The 22,299-nt window shown below is 55.1% G+C and overlaps 10 protein-coding genes across 10 annotated transcripts; 5 read left to right on the top strand and 5 right to left on the bottom strand.

Annotated features, from left to right (window-relative positions):
- Positions 1-1,977: 1,977 nt before the first annotated feature.
- PG997_008330 (OPT oligopeptide transporter protein-domain-containing protein) lies at positions 1,978-4,818 on the top strand (the record flags this gene model as incomplete). Its single annotated transcript, XM_066812645.1, has 7 exons — positions 1,978-2,299; positions 2,387-2,763; positions 2,824-2,929; positions 2,981-3,129; positions 3,342-3,901; positions 3,969-4,547; positions 4,629-4,818. 7 exons carry the CDS (start codon positions 1,978-1,980, stop codon positions 4,816-4,818), a joined length of 2,283 nt encoding a protein of 760 aa, XP_066667987.1.
- Positions 4,819-4,949: 131 nt separating this feature from the next.
- On the bottom strand, positions 4,950-7,001 carry PG997_008329 (dihydroxy-acid and 6-phosphogluconate dehydratase; the record flags this gene model as incomplete). Its single annotated transcript, XM_066812644.1, has 3 exons — positions 4,950-6,191; positions 6,268-6,479; positions 6,572-7,001. The coding sequence occupies 3 exons, from the start codon at positions 6,999-7,001 to the stop codon at positions 4,950-4,952; spliced, it is 1,884 nt and encodes a 627-aa protein (XP_066667986.1).
- A 627-nt stretch (positions 7,002-7,628) lies between these two features.
- Positions 7,629-8,435, top strand: PG997_008328 (uncharacterized protein; the record flags this gene model as incomplete). Its single annotated transcript, XM_066812643.1, has 2 exons — positions 7,629-7,662; positions 7,753-8,435. 2 exons carry the CDS (start codon positions 7,629-7,631, stop codon positions 8,433-8,435), a joined length of 717 nt encoding a protein of 238 aa, XP_066667985.1.
- Positions 8,436-9,719: 1,284 nt separating this feature from the next.
- Positions 9,720-11,335, top strand: PG997_008327 (uncharacterized protein; the record flags this gene model as incomplete). The annotated part of the gene is made up of 5 exons (XM_066812642.1): positions 9,720-9,922; positions 9,968-10,151; positions 10,217-10,248; positions 10,321-10,658; positions 10,728-11,335. Coding segments are annotated over 5 exons (1,365 nt in total), but the record flags the coding sequence as incomplete, so codon positions are not given.
- A 292-nt stretch (positions 11,336-11,627) lies between these two features.
- PG997_008326 (Mg-dependent acid phosphatase) lies at positions 11,628-12,436 on the bottom strand (the record flags this gene model as incomplete). The annotated part of the gene is made up of 2 exons (XM_066812641.1): positions 11,628-12,171; positions 12,204-12,436. 2 exons carry the CDS (start codon positions 12,434-12,436, stop codon positions 11,628-11,630), a joined length of 777 nt encoding a protein of 258 aa, XP_066667983.1.
- A 1,591-nt stretch (positions 12,437-14,027) lies between these two features.
- Positions 14,028-15,434, top strand: PG997_008325 (Glyoxalase family protein; the record flags this gene model as incomplete). Its single annotated transcript, XM_066812640.1, has 6 exons — positions 14,028-14,540; positions 14,595-14,747; positions 14,835-14,931; positions 14,987-15,146; positions 15,230-15,339; positions 15,403-15,434. The coding sequence occupies 6 exons, from the start codon at positions 14,028-14,030 to the stop codon at positions 15,432-15,434; spliced, it is 1,065 nt and encodes a 354-aa protein (XP_066667982.1).
- A 471-nt stretch (positions 15,435-15,905) lies between these two features.
- Positions 15,906-16,776, bottom strand: PG997_008324 (uncharacterized protein; the record flags this gene model as incomplete). The annotated part of the gene is made up of 2 exons (XM_066812639.1): positions 15,906-16,416; positions 16,457-16,776. The coding sequence occupies 2 exons, from the start codon at positions 16,774-16,776 to the stop codon at positions 15,906-15,908; spliced, it is 831 nt and encodes a 276-aa protein (XP_066667981.1).
- A 350-nt stretch (positions 16,777-17,126) lies between these two features.
- Positions 17,127-17,494, bottom strand: PG997_008323 (uncharacterized protein; the record flags this gene model as incomplete). Its single annotated transcript, XM_066812638.1, has 2 exons — positions 17,127-17,401; positions 17,443-17,494. 2 exons carry the CDS (start codon positions 17,492-17,494, stop codon positions 17,127-17,129), a joined length of 327 nt encoding a protein of 108 aa, XP_066667980.1.
- A 1,319-nt stretch (positions 17,495-18,813) lies between these two features.
- PG997_008322 (uncharacterized protein) lies at positions 18,814-19,233 on the top strand (the record flags this gene model as incomplete). The annotated part of the gene is made up of 1 exon (XM_066812637.1): positions 18,814-19,233. One exon carries the CDS (start codon positions 18,814-18,816, stop codon positions 19,231-19,233), a length of 420 nt encoding a protein of 139 aa, XP_066667979.1.
- Positions 19,234-19,420: 187 nt separating this feature from the next.
- Positions 19,421-21,529, bottom strand: PG997_008321 (uncharacterized protein; the record flags this gene model as incomplete). Its single annotated transcript, XM_066812636.1, has 7 exons — positions 19,421-19,446; positions 19,496-19,625; positions 19,845-19,926; positions 20,016-20,650; positions 20,729-21,211; positions 21,306-21,335; positions 21,395-21,529. The coding sequence occupies 7 exons, from the start codon at positions 21,527-21,529 to the stop codon at positions 19,421-19,423; spliced, it is 1,521 nt and encodes a 506-aa protein (XP_066667978.1).
- Positions 21,530-22,299: the final 770 nt, after the last annotated feature.

The raw sequence follows: 22,299 nt of genomic DNA, 5'->3' as shown, positions 1-22,299 counted from the left end.
CTGCTTATCGTGGGCTAGCTTCTTGTCCAATCATGTCCCACCATCCAGGCGCTTGGTGGGGCTATGGTCTTCCAGTATAAGTACATACATACTTACTTATATCGGCCCCTTCAGAAGACAAGGCCTGTCGAAGGAAGGCTGCACTACAGGATGGTGTAGGTAAGTTATGTAAGTTTGGAGTTACTTGATGTATGCCCTGGGTGTTTACTCTGGAAACGAATTATTTACAATGATCAATGGCTGCCCATCCCAATTGCCTTGATATGTACTCAATCTTGAACAATCAGCAATGTCGTGTGTTAAACGCTGGAGGGAGCAGGTTTAAGCCATCAGTTGCTTTTTTCAGTACGCTAGCAATGCCTCACCTTGATCCATGGGCTCTTCAACAGACTGTGCTCACTGTTCCTGTCCTTGATAAACTGCCAATTCATTCCCCTTTCACGATTGCAACAAGGTAGGAAATGGAGAACCCGGCCGCCGTTAGGGCTGCCGTTGCATGGGTCAACTTCGGGGAATCCTTCGCATTTCCTCATTTACGGATCATGCACTTTTCTGACTGGCATGGCAGATCAGAATCGGAATGAATTGGGAAAGACTGCTGGATCGCACACTACGTGGTTGTACATGGCCGGGTCAAAACGAGGGATGGCCTGTCAATCGGAATGCTCACAAACCTCCCCCTCCAGACTCGCGGCTGAGTATATGGCAAAGCAAGACAGGCATGGGCATGGAGCGTGTCTCTCGATTGGAATTTGAGCTCTCCTAGAGGTAGGGAGCATCATGGCTAAGAGGGGGGAACACCTGACCACTCCGCGATCTCCAGGAGCCTAGACCCTGGCATCACTTGACGATCGTTCGACCAGATAGCTAGATGCAGTCATTCTCCTCCACCGACCCCACGAGGACCTCCAGTATTGTGTTGATCCAATATTTTACAATCTAGTATGCTTGATACGCTAAAGGGGTTGTGTTGGGAAGATATCCGGGGTAACCACGATTGCTCCAGCGAACGGGGGGACAGGGCAATCGGGGGAGAGGAAGCCAATGGATATACTATCCGTCGCCGACTTCAAGCGGTATCTGAGCCAATGTATGAGGCAGGCATAGCTCGTCGTCACTTTCCAAGCCTCGATCAACCCTTCAAGTTGTTTTCCTCTACAGGTCGGGCCCAGCGAAGACTGCCAAAACAGATACGATCCAAGTGACCATGATATCACCTATTGAGGAGGTCAGTCAAGAACCAAGCTCAAAGTGAGATTTATCATGGCTTCAAACGGCCTTACTCGGATCGCATAAGAACCCGGCGGGGGCACTGCAACTTACTATTAGCGTATAGTTGGCTTTGGCGACCTCAAAGTTATAGCCCGGCATGCATGCGGTGCGAGTAATGGTGCATCAACTCTCCCACCCCCCGGGCGGACGCTCTCTCTGTATGGTTGCAAATGCTGAATACCGTTGGTTGGTCTTCGCGTCAATTCTACCTGTCGGCAGGGAAGGAGACCAGGCGTATCCATGGATGCGCGCATAATCTCGAGGCGGCCGAGATTTCTCCTCATGAAGTCGCCTCGGGCTCTGGCCTTGCGCAGCCATATCCCAACTCTTGTCTTCGCCCTATTATGGGTCGGTCCTATCCTGCTCCAGACCAGATGACCAGCCAAGGCAAGACACCGGATTATGTTTTGCGGAAAGCATGTTGCCTGCATGTTCGCAACCCAAGCGGCATTGGAAGCAGCGCATCGTCGAGGCGCATCAATCATGGGACTTTTGGTTTGGCGGAGAAGGCTTACACGAGTCAACCTCTCGTGCGGCATATCTTGAAACTTATCCGGAAATATCGCAAGCTTGCGCTGTCTATCGCATGATGGCGGACTTAGGTCGGCAAGAGTCGCCATTGGTGTCTTGGTCTTTATAAAGACAGGATGGCTCTCCCTGGCTGGTTGATGGGCAATACGGTTGACAACGGACACGATTGTCGCCATGATTTCTAAAATTACTTCCGACCAAGGCGATTCGCCTACATTTACCGGTGCTCATCTACCAGTTTCCGAGACTCAAGACTCGGAATACCAAGAGAAACTGGAAAAGCCCATCGTACACTATTCCACTGTTGAGGATGGGGACCGTACATCAAGTTGCAACGATGACTCCCGTCGTGGCTCTGACGCTCCTGAGCATGGCCCAGCCGTTCGGATAACGGCGGCTGAGAAGGTCGATAACATGGCAGAAATCGGGCTCTATGCCCTTCATGTCGAGGACGACCCTTCACTTAACCCATGGACTTTCAGGACTTGGTTTATAGGTAAGCTACCCGGGCTCTATACGCGTCTGCAGGCGGACCTGTCACCAACCATATTGGACGGGGAGGACTAACATAGACGCTGTTTAGGTCTTGGACTTTCTGCTCTATCGTCAAGCCTTGCGACGGTGTACATGTTTAAGCCTCAGGGCGTGGGCATCTCCACAATCTTTCTCTGTGTTATCAGCTATGTTATTGCGCTTGCGATGGAACTAATTCCACGGCGAGGGTGGCTTGGTCGCCTCCTCAACCCTCACCCCTTTAATAGCAAGGAACACGCTGCGATATTGATCATGTCTTCGACCGCGGCCCACTCCGCCAAGGCAACACAGGTACTTGCTGTCCAGAAGCTGTGGTATCACCAACTACCAAACACGGCAGTCTGTATTCTTTTGATCTTCTCCTCTCAGTGTCTGGGCTATGGTATTGCCGGAGTCTTGCGCAAGGCTCTGGTCTATCCTACTAAAGTGAGCCGAGCCTCTTTTTTCTGCAGGATACCGTAAGGGACTAACCGACGAGCGATGTAGTTTGTCCACCCGGGGAGTTTACCCCTCATGTCACTACTCGAGACTCTCCATCGGAAGAGAAAAGAAGTGAAACCACAGCTGAAGCTCTTCTACTGGGCTTTTGCCTGTATGTTTGTTTGGGAGGTTATGCCTCAATACATTATGCCCCTTTTGACAGGTGTCAGCATATTCTGCCTTGTAAAGCAGAATAGCATGCACTTCACCCGCATCTTTGGCGGAGCAAATGGAAACGAGGGACTTGGGCTCTTTTCCCTCTGCTTCGACTTTCAGTACATTGGAAGCTCGGCGCTGTTCATCCCACTCAGCGTACGTACCGTCAGCGCTTATTCTGGGGCGTGATCTACTTTGCTAACCATTCATCAGACTCAAGTCAATGTTATCATAGGTATCTGTCTCAATGTGGCAGTTTGCCTAGGAATGTACTACGGCAACATTTGGAGAGCGAAAGACTTCCCCTGCTGTCTCAACTCCTCTTCTCTCCAAAGTCAAACTCGACACATTACGTGGTTTACATGCAGAACGAAATTCTGGACGCCGACGGCATTGTCGATGATGCTCAGGTCGCCCAAGAAGGCATACCATACATGGCGGCAAGCTTCGCTCAATATGTGCTCACTGAGAATTTGGCCATCACGGCAACCATCACGCACATGCTTCTCTACAATTGGGACGACTTGAAATGTGCTTGGTCTTTCATTACGCTAGAGAACCTGAAGAAGTTGGCCAGGCCTGGCACGTGGATGCCCTGGAAGAAGGGGAATAGGGAAACAACGAATGAGAAAGAGGAAGACAAGAAGGATCTGGATCCCCACTACCGGCTCATGCTCAAATACAAGCCAGCCCCAGACTGGTGGTTCGGCATAATATTCCTTGTAGCCACGGTCGCGGGGCTTATAAGTATTCAGCAGACAGACTCCGGCATGCAATGGTGGGCCTTTCTCATTGCCATATCGATGGCATGGGTGTTTATCCTCTTTATCGGAGCGCAGGTTGCAATCACAGGTTTCGGTGCCCCTGTGACCTCCGTCATCCAGATGATAGGGGCGTATATGGAACCTGGGAAGCCATTGGCTAACATGTACGGCTTGCTCCTATACTCCCCCGATATAATCCCGCGAATGTGTCGTCTAATCAATCGTGGACAGGTACTTTACACTCTTCGGCGCGACTTCTGTCTACCAAGGACTTGTCTTGCTCGCCGACTTCAAGTTGGCGCAATACGCAAAGCTCTCGCCGCGCTGTACGCTGGTGATGCAGCTTGTCGGGACCATGGCGGGCGGTCTTATCAACTATGCCGTCATGATGAGCATCACCGAGGCGCAGAGAGACATCCTGCTCTCCATTGAAGGCACCCACATCTGGTCTGGCGCCCACCTCCAGAGTTTCAATACTCAAGCCGTTACTTGGGTAAGCAAGTCACTTCGGGCGACCTCGATGCACTTTTCCGTCTCCTTCGCTGACATTATGATTCTTACGCAGGGTGGTCTTTCAAAATACATGTACTCCTGGGGCAGCACTTACCAGTGGGTGCCTCTGGGGCTCGTCCTCGGCTTTGCGGCGCCCCTGCCCCTGTACTTTGCACACCGTCACATGCCAAACTACGGCCTCGACAAGGTCAACTTACCCATCATCGCGTGGCACATCGGCTACTTGGTCTCAGGCATCAACTCGTCCATCTTGTCGTACTTCCTGATCGCGTTCTGGAGCCAATTCTACCTCCGCAGGTACGTCCGCCCCCTTCGTACATCGTACATCAGCGCATGCGCATGCTATTCCTATACTGACCGCCTGTACCTCCTCTGCAGATACAAGCCTGAGTGGTTTCTCAAGTATAATTACGTGCTTTGTGCCGGTCTCGAGGGCGGAACTCAAGTTATCATCTTTATCCTCACGTTTGCTGTTCTCGGTGGGGGCGGACAGGCAGTCCCATTTCCAACTTATTGGGGCAACAGGAAAGGCAATGTCGATTTCTGCATGATGGATCCTGCGGCTTGATTCTTTATACCCATTTAGATCACACTGTTACTTTCCAAGATGTCTCTGTTTCCCGCTCATTTGCTATCTCGCGCCTTACGCGTAACTACAAACAATCTACCCTCAATAAAGCCTGAGCTGCGCGCGGTCGCCTAGTTTCTCCTCGCTGGTCCAGCCGCTGTCAGGAAATCGAAGTCGGCTCCTTCGTCTGCCTGATTGACCGACCGCATGTATAACCCCCTGTAGCCCCTCATGCTCTCCTTCTCAACCCAATGCGAAGCCGATCCGCCAGCTTCACCCAGACTAGTATCTTCGACCGCGGTGGCTGCTGCTGCCTGCCTCCTCCGCGAGATTCGGCTCTGGATCTCTTCTTCAGTGAGTTCGACCTTCAGTGACCTACTCTCCACATCACACGTAATCACATCGCCGTCCTCGACGACGCCGAGCACCGACGACGGGTCCGCCGACTCGGGCGCCACGTGCAGCACGATGGTCCCGCCCGCCGTCCCGCTCATCCTGCCGTCCGAGATCCGCAGCATATCGCCCACCCCCTGCTCCACCGCCAACTTGCGCGGGATGGGCACCATGCCCGCCTCCGGCATCCCCGGGTTCCCGACGGGGCCGATCCCCTGCAGTACCAACACGCTGTCGGCCGCCACCGTGAGGCCCGGGTCGTCGATGCGCCGCGCGAGGTCCGCCGTGCCCCGGAACACAACGGCGGGGCCCGAGTGCGAGAGCAGGCGGCGGTCCTTTGATGCGCTGGCCTTGATGACGGCGCCACGCGGTGCCAGGTTGCCGTGCAGCACCACGAGCGACGATTGCGGATACAAGGGGGAATCGAAGGGGCGGATGCAGTTCACTGGGCTGTCAGGGTCTAGGGTGCGGACGGGGCCCGCCAGATCCAGCTCCTGGCCAAGGGTCTGGCCCGTCACGGTTAGAGCGTCGAGATGTAGCAGGGGGCGTAGCTGGTGGAGTAGCGCCGGCATGCCGCCCGCGGCGTGGAAGTCCGTCATGTAGTTGTCGCCGCTGGGCTTCAGGTCGACCAGCAGTGGCGTGCGGCGACCGACCTCGTCGATCGTGTCCAGGGTGACTTGCCCCGCGACGGCCGGGTGCCGGTTCGCGATGGCTAGGAGATGCACGACGGCATTGGTCGAGCCTCCGATGGCTTGTAGCACGGTGATGGCGTTGATGAACGACTCGCGGCTGAGAATTGCCTGTGGGCTCAGATGAGGGTTCTGGGTCAAGAAGACGGCGCGGGCCCCTGCGTCTTCGGCTACGCGGAGGCGTGCTGACGACACGGCGGCCGGGGTTGCGCCCTTCAGGGGCATCATTCCCAATGCGACTAAAAGGCAGGCCATCGTGCTGGCTGTCCCCATTACACCACAGGTTCCTGCCTTGTGGAGTACACGGTGTTAGAGCTGTCTTAGCTATCAATTGATCGTGTTATTCAGACAAAGTCACTTGACTTACGGTAGGAGCCAACTCATCGTTCAGCTCAGCGATCTCTTCTATATCGATTGCCCCAGCACGATACTTGGCCCAATTGTTCCGGCAGTCTGTACAGGCCCCTATGCGGACACCATTGTGGCTCCCTGGCATCATCGGACCCGTGACCAGATGTATTGCTGGCTTGTTCGCAGAGATGGCGCCCATGAGCTGAGCTGGAGTCGTCTTGTCGCAACCTGATCAACATCGTGCTTTAGTCAGCGACAAAAGAACCCCTGGTTTCGGGGATACCGTACATGGAACCTGGAAGGATATTTGGGCTACTTACCACCGATGAGCACCACAGAGTCCACTGGCTGTGCCCGGATCATCTCCTCGGTATCCATACTCATTAAGTTTCGCAGGAACATGCTCGTGGGCGCTGCGAAAGATTCATGCAAGCTGATAGTCGGGAAGTCGACCGCCAGGCCGCCCGCGAGGTGCACGCCTCGCTTGGCGGCCTCGAGCAGCTGCGGAGCGTTGGCATGGCAGGGGTTGAACCCCGAGGATGTGTTCACGATCCCTACGATCGGGCGGGAGAGGGCATCCTCGCTATACCCCAATGCCTTGATGAAGGCCTTTCGCAGGAAGAGCGAGAAATGCGTGTCCCCGTATGACGATAGGCTCTGCCGGAGACCAGTGGTGCTAGATAGGGGCTTGGCAAGGTCATAATCTGAGCTTGCCACCTTGTTTGCTGCCGTCTCGCTTGGCTCGTCCATGTCGGAGGTCATGAGACAGCGTCTTAGTCTGATTATAAGAGATAGTGATGCAGGTTGTGCAACCTATCGCCGGTAAGACCACGGCATGACGGATCCGATAGTTGGAGCGGGGAGGTTCACTTACATTCGGAGACCACCCCCGCCTCTAACCCGAGGGGTTGGCAACTCCAACCTGACAAATCCCTCATGATCGTCCCAACTAGATCGTACTTCATGTGAGTCTACCAGGATTTATCATCCGATGCGTTATATCCTAATGCACGATTCGTATAGAAGATGCTGCCGCACTGCTTAACTAGCCATATTTGGCTATAATCACGTACGGAGGAACCCAACCGGTTGCCTGACAGTCCATTGTCCAGTGTGAGAGACGGATTACTCTACTACTTGCTCGAACTTGCTCACCAAGATTCCATGCACTGGAAATTGTATTGTACGTAGCACCCATGCTTCTTGGACAAGGAACACTCCCTTAACTGGCAATACCTACTTTAGTATATCTTGGCGCAAGCCAGACGGCATGGATATATATATATCATGGCGACCGAGACTTGCTATGTTGCGCCCCAAGCTTTTCGGCTCTCAATAAGGGATTACCCAGTATCACACGAAGCTTAGGTGGCCATAATGAAAACCTACGGTTTTGATGCTTCCTTACCTGGTGCAAGCTGCAATATGCCAATCCAATGATACGGGCTGTAAGGCAGTCGAGATGCCCCCAATACGCAAGCAAACTAACTCCGCCGTGTAGCCAAGCCGGTAAAGAACATAGGCGTCGTGCTCTTTCCATCGTTCGATGTGGTCGACGTTTTCGGGACCCTCGAGCCGCTGAATCTGCTGTCCCTCGAACGGCAACTCAACCTCTACATGATCGCCGCGACCCTGGACCCCGTCTCCACGGCGCCCCGAGCCATGAATGCGTTCAACTCGAGCTTCGGCGAGGTCATCGTGCCGAGCCACACCTTCGACTCCGTCATCCGGGACCAGAGCCTCGACCTGGACATGCTGCTGGTCCCGGGCGGCATCGGCACGCGGGCGCCCGACCTGAACGACACCATCCAGTTCGTCCGCGACGTGTTCCCGCGCCTGCAGTACCTGCTCGCGCCCTGCACGGGGGCGGGGATCGCGGCGCGGGCGGGGGTACTGGATGGCCGGCGGGCCACGACCAACAAGCGCAGCTGGGAGGAGACGGTGGCGTACGGGACCAAGACGTACTGGGTGGCGCGGGCGCGCTGGGCCCGGGACGGGTGCGTCTTCACGGCCTCGGGAGTCACGGCCGCCATCGACGCCGTATTCGCGTGGATCGGGCACGTGTGGGGCGAGGCGGTGGCGGCGGACCTGGCGCTGGGGATCGAGTACGAGAGGCATACCGACCCAAGCTGGGATCCGTTTGGTGAACACTATGGGCGGTCGGATGTGCCACCTCTGACATGAGGTGCGAAATGACGAGCCATGGTGGTACTGGCGAGTCGGCAATATGTGTTTGTTAGTTGAGGCCACCAAACCTTACGCGCACCCCGGTATCAGTGATTGCAAAGCCATGTTGTTTCCAAATGGCGATACTGGCCCAATATGGTAGTGTACTCGTTGTAGCATCAACAGTTCGTCTCATTTATTGTTGAACTTGAATTTCGTCTGAAGTAAACCTCGTCTGAAGTAATTCTTCAATGTTCCCTCGGTGTGCTTTCTCGCCATCCCCGTGGCAGGAGATGCAAACGATGAAGCTAGGGATGTCGGCGCTAGGTTAGTGCAGCCCACAGTCTACCTAGGAAGGGATGGATGCATGGCAGCATGGATTGACGTCAAGAAGGTCTCTTGCAGCGTGAGACGGAGAACGCGGATGTAACCTCCATACACCTGATGCCTGCGATATTAATTCATTTCGTTATTTCCTTCTGTCGTTTGGATATCATTTCTTACCACGCAGAAGGCAGCCTTGATGCTTACTTTTATGCAGGCTATGCAAGCCAAATGCAATCTTCTTGCCAATCTGATCGATCTCGACAGCACACAGACAGCAAATCGCACGAATCGCACAGCTGTGCTAGCCACACGTCATTCATCTGGCGTACGTACAGCAGCGTCGGGTAGCTGAGCCGGCACACACACGCATAACGTTGGGTACACATCCACATCCACATTCACATCCACCGGATGAATGATAGCAGGCTGCACTGCGCACCTATTACAGCGCCAGCGGCTGGGCGGCTGCAGTGCTGCACACACTGAAGGTTCAGGCGCTAAAATTGGACAGACCCGGACGGCTGGAGCGGGTGCAAGTGGGACAGGCCGGGCTTAGGCAGAGGAGGTTCGAATGAATGATGTGCCTATCGCCTTGTCGCCTCCCAGATTTGCTTTCCAATCCCTTGCAATCTAACCTGCTACTGCTAGGTTAGCCGAGTGAAGATTACTACAATTAGCTGGTCATTACTTAATTCGGCTCGTTTTGCTTGTCGTGCAGCGACTGGGGGCAGCAGAACGGGGGTACCTGCAGTATTGTCCATCATTGCCCGGAATTTCCTGGCTTGCTTATTATTGTGCTGAGCTAACACCGCCTGCCTACATGTACGAACTTCATCAGTGTTACCTTGCCTCACTCCCTCTGTTTCTTCCCTCCTTCGCAGGCATCCTTTGGCTCGACTTTGAAACCTTCCTGTTTTGGACCCGTTTCTTACTTTCTTGCTCGTCCTATAGCTACCTCACCAGACCTCTATAGCTTACCCGTTGCCTACCATGACCAAATCGAGCTCGATTCACCGGGTTCCCTCGGCTGGCGGGGTCGAACACGGATATCCACAGGGTCACCTTGGCCACCTCACCGCATCGGAAGAGCAGGACCTCAAAGACTTCAAGATCTTCCTCCAAGAGAAGGGTGCTTGGACTCCGGGACCACCACCATCGCACGATGATCCTACGTTGCTGTATGCGCCTAGTCCTGCCCTGCTGTTGTTGTTGTAGTCACCCAGGAAAGAGGATAAAAGAGCTGACGCCATTGGGCAACCATACAGGCGATATCTCCGGGCGCGCAAGTGGGTAGTCCAAGATGCCTACGGCCAGTTCAGCGAGACCGAAAAGTTCCGCTCCGCCAACGAGATAGACGTGCTCTATGACACCATTGATGTCGATGCCTACGAGACCTCCAAGAAGCTTGTGAGTCTCCGAAACGAAACAAACAACTGTGCACGAACATGATTTGCTTACCAAGAAGCATGTAGTACCCCATGTTCACGGGACGACGCGATCGACGGTATGACTTGGCATCTTGACAAAACAGCCTGCAGGCAATGCGTTCAAGTACTAATAGACGGGAACATACTAGGGGCATTCCGATCTACGTTTACCAAATACGGCATCTCGACTCCAACACGGTAGCCAAGTACGAGAAGTCGACCGACACCACTTATAGTAGCGCCAAGACGGACGGCACAACCCCCGCGAAGCTCCTGCGTCTCTTTGCGCTGTACGAGAACCTGACGCGCTTTGCGCAGCCCTTGTGCACCCAGTGCACTGATCGAGACAATGCCGAGACGCCCATCACCCTGAGCACAAACATTGTGGACATTTCCCAAGTCAGCTTGCGCATGTTCTGGAACCTCAAGGCGCATATGCAGGCAGCCAGCATGCTGGCGACTGCCCACTACCCCGAGACACTCGACCGTGCGTAGATCCCTCCTCTGGCTATTCTGTCTACATACCGGGTCGGATACTAATCGGAAATGAGTGCAGGTATCTTCATCATTGGCGCCCCCGCCTTCTTTTCGACAGTATGGGGCTGGGTCAAGCGCTGGTTCGACCCCGTGACCGTCTCCAAGATCTTTATTCTCGGCCCCACCGATGTGCTGCCAGTTTTGACTTCCTTCATTGATATTAAGAACATCCCCAAGGCCTATGGCGGCGAGATGGAATGGAAATTTTTCGAAGAGCCCAAGTTTGACGACGAGGTGAAGCGGCTGATGTCGTGGGAGAACGGCTACACCGCATTGCCTCCGGGCCCTGTGTACTGGCGGCCGTATGACGACGGCAAACGTCTCGAGCTGATGGCCGTCGGTACCAAGGACAAGAAGCAAAGGATGGATCGCGTCGCTACAATTCCTGTCGCCTTCCCCAACCAGAAGTTTGGTAAGGACAAAGTTGCGGCGCCCGCTGCCCCAGCTGCAGCTACCACTACGACAAATGGAGAGACACCCAAGACTGTAGACGCTGCAGCTGTGGACTTGAACAAACTCTTCATCAACGAGGCCGCGAAGGGGAGCGAGGGAGCTGAGTCGAACGGGCTCTCCGAGAAGACTGCAGCAGACACCGCTCCTTCGAAAGAAGCAACCACTGTTCAGTAAATATGGGCATCCTGTTGGGTTATGTATAGAGAGCATACGAGTAATTGAGGCCTTTTTGGCGGCATACTGAAGAAAGGAAGACTTATACCATTTCTCTGGGCACATTTGTGCATTTAGACGATTGATCTTGTGTAGGTGGACATGGGCGGCATGTCGGATTTGGTTGCCTTCTATATACCATAGCTTATGCTAATCTACCAACTCCAAACGCCTCGCTGAATATAAACACATTTCAAAATAAGTTGACCCATTGCTGTCTATGGGCCACTCACTGGTCTGATGTGCGACCACTCTAATTCTTGCCAGCCCGACGTTTCCTCCAATCCATGATGCCCTTCTCGACCTCCTGCCACGAGACGCCGTCACGCACAAGGCGCATCGTGACTCCCAAGCTCTCGGTCTCGCGGTTCCGGCTCTCGTCGTCGAAGAAGAGCATCTCGGTGTAGGGGATGCCCGTTTTCTTGTGGATGGCCTCGAAGTGGCGGATCTTGGAGCTCGGGTAGATCTCGAGCCCGGCGTCGAAGAAGTCGAGCGCCCGCCGCGCCTTGTCCTTGCGGCCGAGCGCGGCGGTGAAGGCCGTCACGGCGGCCTCTTTCTCCTTCCCTCCGCCTCCTCCTCCTCCGCCGCCGCTGCCGGAGCCGCCGATGCCGCTGAAGATGGAGCCCAGCGCGGGCACGTGCAGCATTTTGAGGAGCTCGCGGCCCAGGTCGGGCGCCGACGTCCGGCTCGCGACGGCGATCTTGATGCCGGCGATGCCCAGGCCGTGCAGGACCGAGGGCACGTCGCTGTAGAAGGCAAAGGTCTCGCCGACCTTGTCGACGGCGGTCGAGTTGTGGCTCCCGGCCACGACTTTCAGGGGCGGGTAGACGTGTGTTCGACCCAGAAGGGCCAGAGCGTGTAGTCGAGGTCGAAGACGACGAGGCGCGGCAGGGGCCCGCCGTCCGTCAGGATCGAGGGCAGGAGGCGCGGCGGGGGCTGGACGGGCAAGGGGCCGCCGTTGCCGTTGCCGTTGCCGTTGATGCTCGGGAGGTCGGTCGTCGAGTTGGAGGCCGTCGACGCCAGGGACGTGTTGGTGCTCGCTTTCGAGAGCTTCTTGATCATGTTGGCGGCGATGACTGCTGCTGCGGACGCTGGGGTGGGGGCGCTGGTGGTGGTGGGATCGGTGGCCCGTTTAGGGGCTGCGGTGGGCAGGAGGATTGCAACGACTGCGATCAAGAGAGTGAAGAGGAACAAGGTCGCTCGCGAAAGCCAGAGTGGCATTCAGCTGTACACACGGTCCCCAAGCAGAATATGCAGGTAAGACTAGGGTAGGATTTGGGAAACCTGGGCTACGGTTTTGGTCTTTCAGCCTCAAGGTTTGCTTTGATGGGATGGAGGGGCTGAATTCGAGGGAGTGAGCGAGCGAGCGACGTCGCAGCAACAGCAGCCCCTCAGCCCCTGTTCGTGTGCCCTGCATCTGTGTCTCTCAGGCCTTTTTTTAGGGGCCTGGGCACTGTCGTCATGGGTTCCAATTTAGAGCGTAGTGGGGGCCGGAATAGCGTATGTACATACTAACCTACTTCTCACTTACTGTACAGTGGTTGTAGCGGGGAAATATATGCAGCACTGCTGTAACCAATCGCTCACCTCGATCCATTCGATATTGTGTTTATGTTGACCCAAAAGCTGCCCACTGTCTATGCCTTCAAAGTCATACCTCACCATGTACGTTTTAGGACCGGCATCACATCCTGCAGGCCACAGTCGTCGCGAAGGCTGTGTAGCCAGAACAAAAAAGACAGAGCCTACTTACCTAGAAAAAGAAGGAGGAAATAAATATACGACTACATATGACATCCTATGCGGGGAGGGGGCCATCATAACTTCTTCTCCAACTTATAACGGACTCAGAACTATGTCCGAGGTCACTTCCATACCACGGATGTCTCGACAAGAGGGCCTTGACCTGTTTGACCTTGCTGGAGTAGGTAGAAGCAAATCGTCAGATGGTCGTTCGGATTTATGTGCCGCATCGGATTTAACTGACTAAGCCCTTTTCCGTCGCTGCAAGTCCACGTTGTGCTGATAAGTAGCGCACGCATGTCGGAAAACCACCGTGGCTGGCGGCGTACGATCTGCAATAGAGAAGCTACAGTCGACCCCGTTCCAAATGCCGACCTGGGCTTGGAGGTATTTCCAACCACTCCTGCGTCAAATTGCTGCGGGGGGTTGGTCCCCTATGTAGCACTCTGCGTAAGCTATTGCGAGCTATTAGCAGATTGCGACAATGGGCCAGTTTCGCCTGCTGATCCTCGACCATGTACCGACTCGGCAATTTCTATGCTTAAATGATCCCGATAGGCCCAATCAGAGGCTCTATACCCAGACTCCATATGCTCGATTGGGTTAAATCCATCGATGCTTTGCGGGGAAATATAGGGCGCCCGGCTGCGGGTGCGCTGGGCGGACTTCCGGTGTTTGAGCCATCGTCCTATATATCAATGCTCATGCTCTGCCACGTCCTCCCCCAAGGCCTTGTCCGTTTTGTAGAAGAGCTCCTTCCACGCCATAAACAAGCCTTGCGGTTGTATCAAACTACACAACGACGACTTTGAGACTCGTGATTCGTTACTCGCTCACTACCGCTGTAAGGTAGATCGCAAGCTACAGACATACTACCTCCCTGCACGTCTCCCGGCAAATCTTCCCCACCATGGCTGCCGAGGCACCCCGGAAGATCGTCCTGAACCGGATCTGCCATGCGTACTACAAGTACAAGGACATGGACAAGGCGGTCCAGTGGTTCCACGACTTCGGCTTCACCGAGGAGAAGCGGGTCAACGGCGACGAGAAGATCTACTTCCGCGGCTACGGCACGGCGCCCTGGGTCGTCTGCGCCGTCAAGGCGGACCGGGACGAGTTCGCCGGCGTCGGCTACGTCGTCGAGTCCGAGGACGAGCTGCGCTACGCCGCCGAGACCCTGCCCAAGGCCACCAAGATCTACGAGCTCGAGGACGCCCCCGGCAAGGGCAAGTGCGTCACCTTCTACGACCCCGTCGACAACTTCCCCTTCCACCTCGTCTACGGCCAGGAGGAGACAGGCGTCCTGGAGATCCCGCTACCGCAGGAGCCCATAAACTACGTAAGTTTGTATCCGTGCCAGCCGCCCTCCTTATCCAGAATTGCGGCAGCGCCGCTGGTTCTGCGACGCGATGCCTCGGACAGGGTAAGGTTATGATTCATCAAGGGACTAATGTGGTTGTTTCCCCCCTTCGGATAGCCGTTTGAGAAGAACCGCCCGAAGAACCACTTCCAGCGCTTCCAGAAGAGACCGGCCCCGGTGCACAAGCTCGGGCATTGGGGTCACTGTAGTACCAACTACGCCAAAGACTACGAATTCTATACAACTCGTTTCAACCTGATCGCGAGTGATGTAAGTTTATATATATCCGTGGGGCCTTCTTCTGGTCTTGACTAGGAGGTCCAAGTTCAAGGACTCGCTGACCTATTTCTCTCTTAGCTTGTACACGACGAAGCTGGTACCGATATCACCTGCTTCTTGCGGCTGGACCGCGGAAAGGAGCCCGTCGACCACCACTGCTTCTTCTTTTACCAAGGTAAGCCTCTAGAGGATGAGTGATATATACCTATATATTGCCGTACTGATAATAGCCCGATTGTTAGGTCCTAAGTTTCACGTCCATCACACTTCGTATGAGACGCATGACTTCGATACCCAGGTCTTGGGTCACGACTGGCTGAGGGAGAAGGGGTACAAGAACTGCTGGGGCGTCGGAAGACACGTCCTGGGCAGCCAGATCTTCGACTACTGGTAAGCGGGGGAAATGATTCCCTTCCGGACCGTTCAACGTGATCGGGCATGTATGAAGCGGAAACACTAACCAACGTTGGCAGGTTCGATCCTACCGGTAACATCATGGAACACTACGTTGACGGGGACCTGGTTGATGACACCCAGCCTCCCCACCGCTCAAAAGCTTCGCCGGATAGCTTGCATGTCTGGGGTAAGTTGTTGACCCAAATCCTGTTCTTTCCGTTATCCTGCCTGCTCACGAAAATCAATCTAGGACCCGACGTCCCTGGTGACTTCCTTGAGTAATTAAGTAGATAGAGATAGCAATTTGTCAATATCCTATGAGATTGGGTTTCGAGCTACTTATACGAGAAAGATTCATGTTAGAGAATATCCACTGCGATTATGAGACCGTTGGTTTTCACTTTTGGTACTTCCCGAGCCGCTCCTAGTTGCAACAGGCGCAAAGAGTCTGAGGGGAAACCAATCTAGAAACTATTTGATGGACACTCCTTTTTCAGCAAGCGTAGGGCGTCACCATTATAACAGTCATGGAAGGTCACACATGACACAAGCACGTTGGAAACCAAAGTTGCAACGAGAAAACATCTGAATATTTTGTACATATGTCCAGGTTTTGCTGCATCTATACACAGTTCAAATACTCCTCACTCCCTTATTTAAATGCTTTTTGGAGAAATGTGGGAGATCATATATACAACGAAACTAAAGCCTGCTCCAATCCAATCCATCATACACGGGTCTTCCTTGTCTCCCTTAGTTGGGGACGCACTGGGAGTAGTAGTCGTTCTGCTTCTTGCAGGTACCCTCGGCGCAGGAGCTAGCGCCGGAGAAGCCGTTGCCGCCGCACTGAGCGTACAGGGCAGCGCCGGAGCCGCCAGTGGCGGGAGCGTCACCGCCGGCAGCAGGGGCAGAGGCAGTAGGAGCAGCCGCGGCGGCGCTGGTGGCAGCACGGGTCTGGGTCGCGAGGGTGGTAGGGGCGGGCGCGCTAGCAGCCGCGGAGGAGGCGGGAGCGGAGGAGGCAGGGGCGGCGGCACCGGCGTCAGCGGCACCGGCACCACCACCGCCGACGGTGAAGTCGATGCAAGACTCGTAGGTCTGGTCGATGGAGCGGGCGTCCCAGTAGTGCTGGATAACACACTCACCGGCGGTGGTGCACTTGCCGCCAAGGTCGGGGATGGTGACGGTGACGCTCTTCTCGTCGGCGGCCTGAGGGGCCGAGTTGGAGGCGAAGGTGTCGTAGGTCTTGAGGGGGGTTCCGATGATGCTGTTGGACTTGGTGTCGACAATGGAGATGTTGGCGGTACCGGTGTGGGGGGGCGCGCAGGTCGAACTTGATGGGGACCTTCTCGCCGACGGTGTAGGACTGGACGTTGGCCGAGTTGTCGTCGAACTGGAAGCCCTTGCAGAGCCACAGGTTGCAGTCGGCCGTCATGTCCTTGGCCGCGACCTGCAGCTCGCCCTGGATGTTGCCGAAAGCGTCCGAGGACTGCTGGTTCTGGACCTGCTGACCGCACGCGGCGGCCATGGCCTTGCCGGCGGAACGGGGCTTGGGAGAAGAGATAGCGCCGTGGGCCGAGACAAGGGCCGGGGCGGCGAGGGCGACGAAAGTAAGTGCGTACTGCATTTTGGCGAAGGTTGTTTGGGTGGTTGGTTTTGTGAAGAAGCGGTTGGCAATAGCAACGTTGGTAGTATGCGGAAAACGAGCTAAAATGTTGCACCTGTGCGATGGATGTCTCGTGGTAGAGTGTAGAAAGAACGTGAAGGTCACCGACCTGGTAAAGAATGAAGATAGTTAAAGCGAAGGAGGGAAGAGATCTGAACTGGACTGCTGAGGAGCGTAGCAGGAAAAATGCAAAAGAGTAACCCGAGTCATGGCCTCTCTATATACGCTGCCAGGCGCAACAGCCAAACCTCCTTCTCCCCCCACCACCTGGACCGAAGAGCAATGGCTTCTTCCGAACAGTGGACGGTCCTTCATCTCAAGACTGAAGGGGTCGGCCCCCACGTCTCGCCCAAGAGGTCCAGAGAAATGTCGACTGACATGGACCGAGGGGGTCCTTGCTTGGTTCCTGATATTGGGTAACGGTTTCGTCCCATGTCGGATGGCGTTTTGTAGCAGCATCCTTGCCAATGACAAGATGGAGGCCGAATCAAAACAATGGAGTCGTTGTCGACTCGCAGAGCCTCAAGGTCGCAGGCCACGGCAGACCAGTGGTAGAGCCCGTAGACGGCGGCAGTGCTGGCTGGCACTGGCATGAGTTGAGACTAGGATCCATGTGATTTTGCTTACCTGCGACGATCCAAGTGGAGATACGAGGTGCGTTGGTCCAATCCGCACGCATGGTTCGCGCCGAGGTGGTGGAACGGAAAGGCGTGACGGGGGATCATATCGACCAGGGCCGGGCATAGCGGCCAGTTGGGAGTCGGGGCCAAAATCGGCCAAGATGCCAGAATCCAGGGGCAGAGGGGCTTGCAAGCAATCATCTGGAAACACGCAAGTGGGGCCGCAGCGGGGGGCTGCTTCTGAGACGGCCAACTCCAAACGATGCCTTCGTCTGGAAATTGGCCAGCACGGCCCTGCAGTGGTTCAGTGGGTCTTCGGAAGGCATCTCCAGGGCATCTGGCGGCTCAGAATCGACGGCTACCCTGCCAATCTTTGGTTTCCTGGGCACACATCTCATCCAGAAATTTCATCCGATGTGCCCGACCGCAGAAGGAAGAACTGCCCAGAGTTTCTCCGCGACTAGCCAGGCATGATGCATCCATGTACTGGCAGATCATGGTCAGCCTGCTCTCGGCAGTTGCCTAAACGGGCAGTCTGAACGAGCCGGTCGTTTTCGTGACTGGGCGGCGACTCACTCATTGACTTTTGACGTGTTGCTAATTCCCAGCCAGCGGCGGAAGGATTGGAGTAGTGGACGTCTTCCAACTCTTGGCAATAAACAAGATAATAATTCCCCGCCGGCTCAACAACGGCTAGTTAGCCGTCCTTTCTGCTTGCTCTGGACATCTCAGCGGCCCAGGTGCCCTTCTTCCCCTTCTACACACCATGACATCATTAAAACGAATGGCGAATGACCGATGATTCCAGAGATACCGTAGCGTATGTAATATCCGCTCCCAATGGTCAGGCAGCCCACAGTCCCAAGATACCCAAATCCCGCAAACCTCGTTTCTCTTCCTTTCCGATTGTTTGGTGGAGGAGTGGTCCCGCCCAGTCCTTCGTCTATGGCGCCATGAGAGAGTCGTGGGTCGGTGAAGACACAGAGTCCCCTCAGGGCACACATCGGACAGTACGATGTCGTGGCCCTCGAAGCGTACCTCGTAAAACACTGAGTCGATGGCTACAGCTTCGGTCGCGCTGACGATGTCTTCTTGTGCACCTGGAGAACGGAAGCGTCGAAGTTTATCGTGTCCTCGGCGCGTACCGAGCAAATTAGAATGCAGTCGATGAGGGTCGCCTCTCCCCGCCCGGCGTGCCACGAGATCTTATCGACGCCTGCGCTGCACGCCAGGTGGACATGGCCCGCTACCTCCTGGGCCACTCGGAGGGTGTCGAAACGTGTTTCCTGGATTCGTCCACGCAACCCTCCTATCAGCATGCGCGGCCTTTCCGTGGGGGGATGGACAACGTAAAAAGCCTCCTGGGTGGGTTTCGGCCATGCCGTTCGTCAGTGCCACGCTGCCTGATGAACTGACAAGACTCCATGGGGAACACATGTCTGGACCTGAACACCACGTTCTTCCGAGATCTGTCGAAATCCCATACTGCTGGCCCAGTGTGCTGGCCCGTCTGCTCCTGGTAAACGAAGTGGGCCCGAGCCTCCGCGAAGACGACAGCGAAGCTGGCCTCATGCCAAGCATCCGGTCAAACTCCCAGCCTGCTCCGATACGGTGCCCCGTTCGACGAAGACAATGCATGCGAAAAGGGACACGCCATTGCACCATGCCGCGGGAAGACCAACGGCGCGGGCCAGCACGGCCCTACTCCTGCTCGCAGGGAGCCGGTGCGGGTGCGGCCAATGTCGACGGCGAGACGCCGGTTCGTTCGTTAGCACATGAGCTAGGGCCACAGGTCTAATTCCCTGTCACATGGCATCGAAGAAATGTTCAATATGTTGACGAAGCTTCGCGATACGCCCAACGCACTGCGGGAAATGGAGACCGAGATCTGCGAGAACACCAGGCCGCGCAGCGGGGTTGTTGCCAACTTTTATCGTCGCCCTCTAGATGTTCTGCTACGCGGGCTGTCCTTCGTTATGGGAAAGCTATGGGTCTATACCTCTCGCTGAATCTATACTGCGTAGTCAGACACATAACCAGAAAGGGCGTGGCAGACCAACCATCCCGAGAGTCGTAATTGGCAGACGATCCAGGCACGCAGAATTGGGCCAGGCAAAAGAGTCGCGAGAATTCAATCTGACCAAACACCACGACAGCTTCAGGCTGCTGAGCGCAGCCATCTTTATCGATCTAAAATAGTTCTACGTTTCCTCAGGTATCCTTGGCTCCGGGAAGTCATCATCGAGTCGAATATTTACGAGCTGGTCCATATTCGGCAGATACTGACGAAACACTGGCCCAATTGTCCAATTGTCAAGGTCTGCGACACATGCCTGTTCCCACTCCTGGTAAGTTTCCACCATGCCAAGGGGGTTGTACATCGCGTTGCTCAACATTTGAAACACATACCTTTGCAAGCTCTGTGAAGTCTGGTTGGCCAGTTGTCTTATTATAGCAAACGATTTCGGAAAATTCCATAGCAAAGCGACATCTGCAAAAGAAACCATCGAGTTAGATGGGATGCTTCCGTCTACGCATAAGCGCTGTGTGTGATGTCGGTTTCAGAATGGGTCTTCCTACCTGCAACCTCGATATGCATCCATGAGCCACACAAGATTCGGATGGGCCTGCATAGATGGGCGGGAAGTCACCGCGTCTCGCAGTTTGGGATAAGCGATCGAGTCGACAATCTCCACGTGGGGGTAGAGCAGCTGCTTGGTGGTAGGCCGCATCCATTCCGGCATGGCCGCGTACGTCTCGGGCGACGGGTCGATTCGCCACCGCATCAAAACCCAGACTCGCCAAGCGGCGGCCATGGAGGTGAGGGTGCAGGCCGTGCCCGTGACGCTGAAGATGAATCGGGCCGCCCATTGGGACAGGAGCGACGCGCGCGAGAACTCGGTGGGGCTGGCGATGGCCAGCACGTTGTGGTGCTCGCCCGTGATCTCGCGCGCCGGGGTGCCGGCGGCGATCAGCTGATGGGCAATGTCGATTATTCCCAAGAGAGCGCCCTTGGTGGAGTATCCTGCCCATTGTGAGCCGCTATACATCAAGAGTGCTGGGAAGCAGGGCAGCGCACCTCCGGAGCGGCAGTTTGCCGGCATGGCTGCCCAGAGAACATTGCAGATATTCGACATCTGTATAGCCTGGATGTTTGCCGGGTAATGGTTTGCCTTTACTCCGCTCGTGAACGGCAGGTTGCCAAAGTATCGGAGCTAGAGCACGTCTCAGATATATATATATATATATATATATATATAATGTGCGGTACGTTGGGACTTGTTGTGGCTTACCTGTAACAGAGGCTCTTGCCATATTTCCGTGTCATAGTGGCTCGTGTCCATATCGCCGTCTCCTTCTTCCTCATGCCCCTCTTCTTGCTGGACGCCCCATATGCTGCGATCAAAGATCGGCACGAGGAAACTGTGCTCGAGGGCACGCAACGAACAAGTTGGCTTATGAGGTGTAAAGGGAGTTGGCTGCATATCTCGGCCTTGGGGGCAGAGAGTAGTTGTGGTTTCGACCCCGGCCTTCCGCAAACGCTCCGCAATGACGCTCACGGCCATTCCCATCCTCAGATGGGCCAGTATCTCCGCCGCCTCTCCATCGCTTCCGCTCTGCAGAGCAGTAAATACGCTCTTGTAGTCTTCCTCTCGCAGTTGCTGGGCCTCCAAGTTGGCATGGGCGTTTTGCAGAGAAATCTTGTCGTCCGTCAGGCTGGAGACACACTCGACCTCGCGCAGGGTGCAACGGGTGCATGGCGAGTTCCCGTCACACTAGATATAACGCCCAATGGCTGTCAGTTGTGAGGTAGAAGGGGCGGATGGAGCCCATACAGGGACACCGCACGTTTTGGAGGGAGCGACGTACCTTGACCTTTTTGGCTTGGCATGGCTTACACTTGATAGAAAGAGCAGTTCAGCAGAGCCCAGGAGTGTACAGGACCGTCTGAGACTCACGGCATGCTTGGTTATCTGGCGTCTGGGTCTAATGTTACCCTTGAGGCCAGCTTGGGGTGCCAGCACTTCAGGGCGGGGGTTGCCTTTGGGTGCTAAAGGGCGGCGCTGAGAAGGATGTGGGCTGTTGTGTTGCATGGCAGGATGGTATGGAGCCATGTAGGTTTGTACACCTAGGCAGACTGCTGTCGACTACTTCTATTGAGCCGTCTGCAGAATCAAAGGATGGGGGTGGTCTAGGTTATAGATGGCGGTTTTTGCTTGACGCTGCCGTAGTGGCTGCCCGAGCAGAAGAAAAGGGACAGTCGGGAGCGCGTGAGGCGAGTAAGGAAGGCAGATGATGTGATGTATACCTGCTTGACGCAGGCATGGCAAGTACCCTCCTCACCTCTCAAGCAACTCTGCAACTCTGTAACTCTCACGCCACAGCTCGTACCAGCTGCGCTTTCATGTCTCGCTAAGTCGCAGCTCCCATCTATAAGATGCACGAATGCAGCCGCATTTGCTCCCAAGCTCTACACCGACCCTGCATGGCACCCGTCATTTACACGTCATGCATACAGACCAATATCGAGAAGTGCAGTGCGCCTTGTCATGGCGTTTTGCAAATTTCGATGGCAAAATACCATCCCATGATAACGATTGTCACGCGGGGAAAGTGCCATGATTCCTGCGGTCTGTACATACATCTAGTACCTTCCCTCCTTCCTGCACAGCATCTGCATCCCGAGTCCCCACCAACTCACAGATGGCCACCAGCCTTTTGAAATCAAGGTTGATCAATCGATCGGTGTGTTTTATCGAGTACATGTACTTAGGTAATGGTGACGAAAAGTAGAATCATGGTCCAAATACCACATACCCAACCCGCTATTTGTAACTAAAGTAAATGGTTGTGATTTTTGTCT

This window comes from Apiospora hydei (assembly GCF_038363865.1).
Source record: "Apiospora hydei strain CBS 114990 chromosome Unknown utg000006l_segment0_segment0, whole genome shotgun sequence".
Lineage (NCBI taxonomy): Eukaryota > Fungi > Ascomycota > Sordariomycetes > Amphisphaeriales > Apiosporaceae > Apiospora > Apiospora hydei.
The sequence above is the reverse complement of the archived record's forward strand: the minus strand, read 5'-3'. Positions and strand labels throughout refer to the sequence as shown.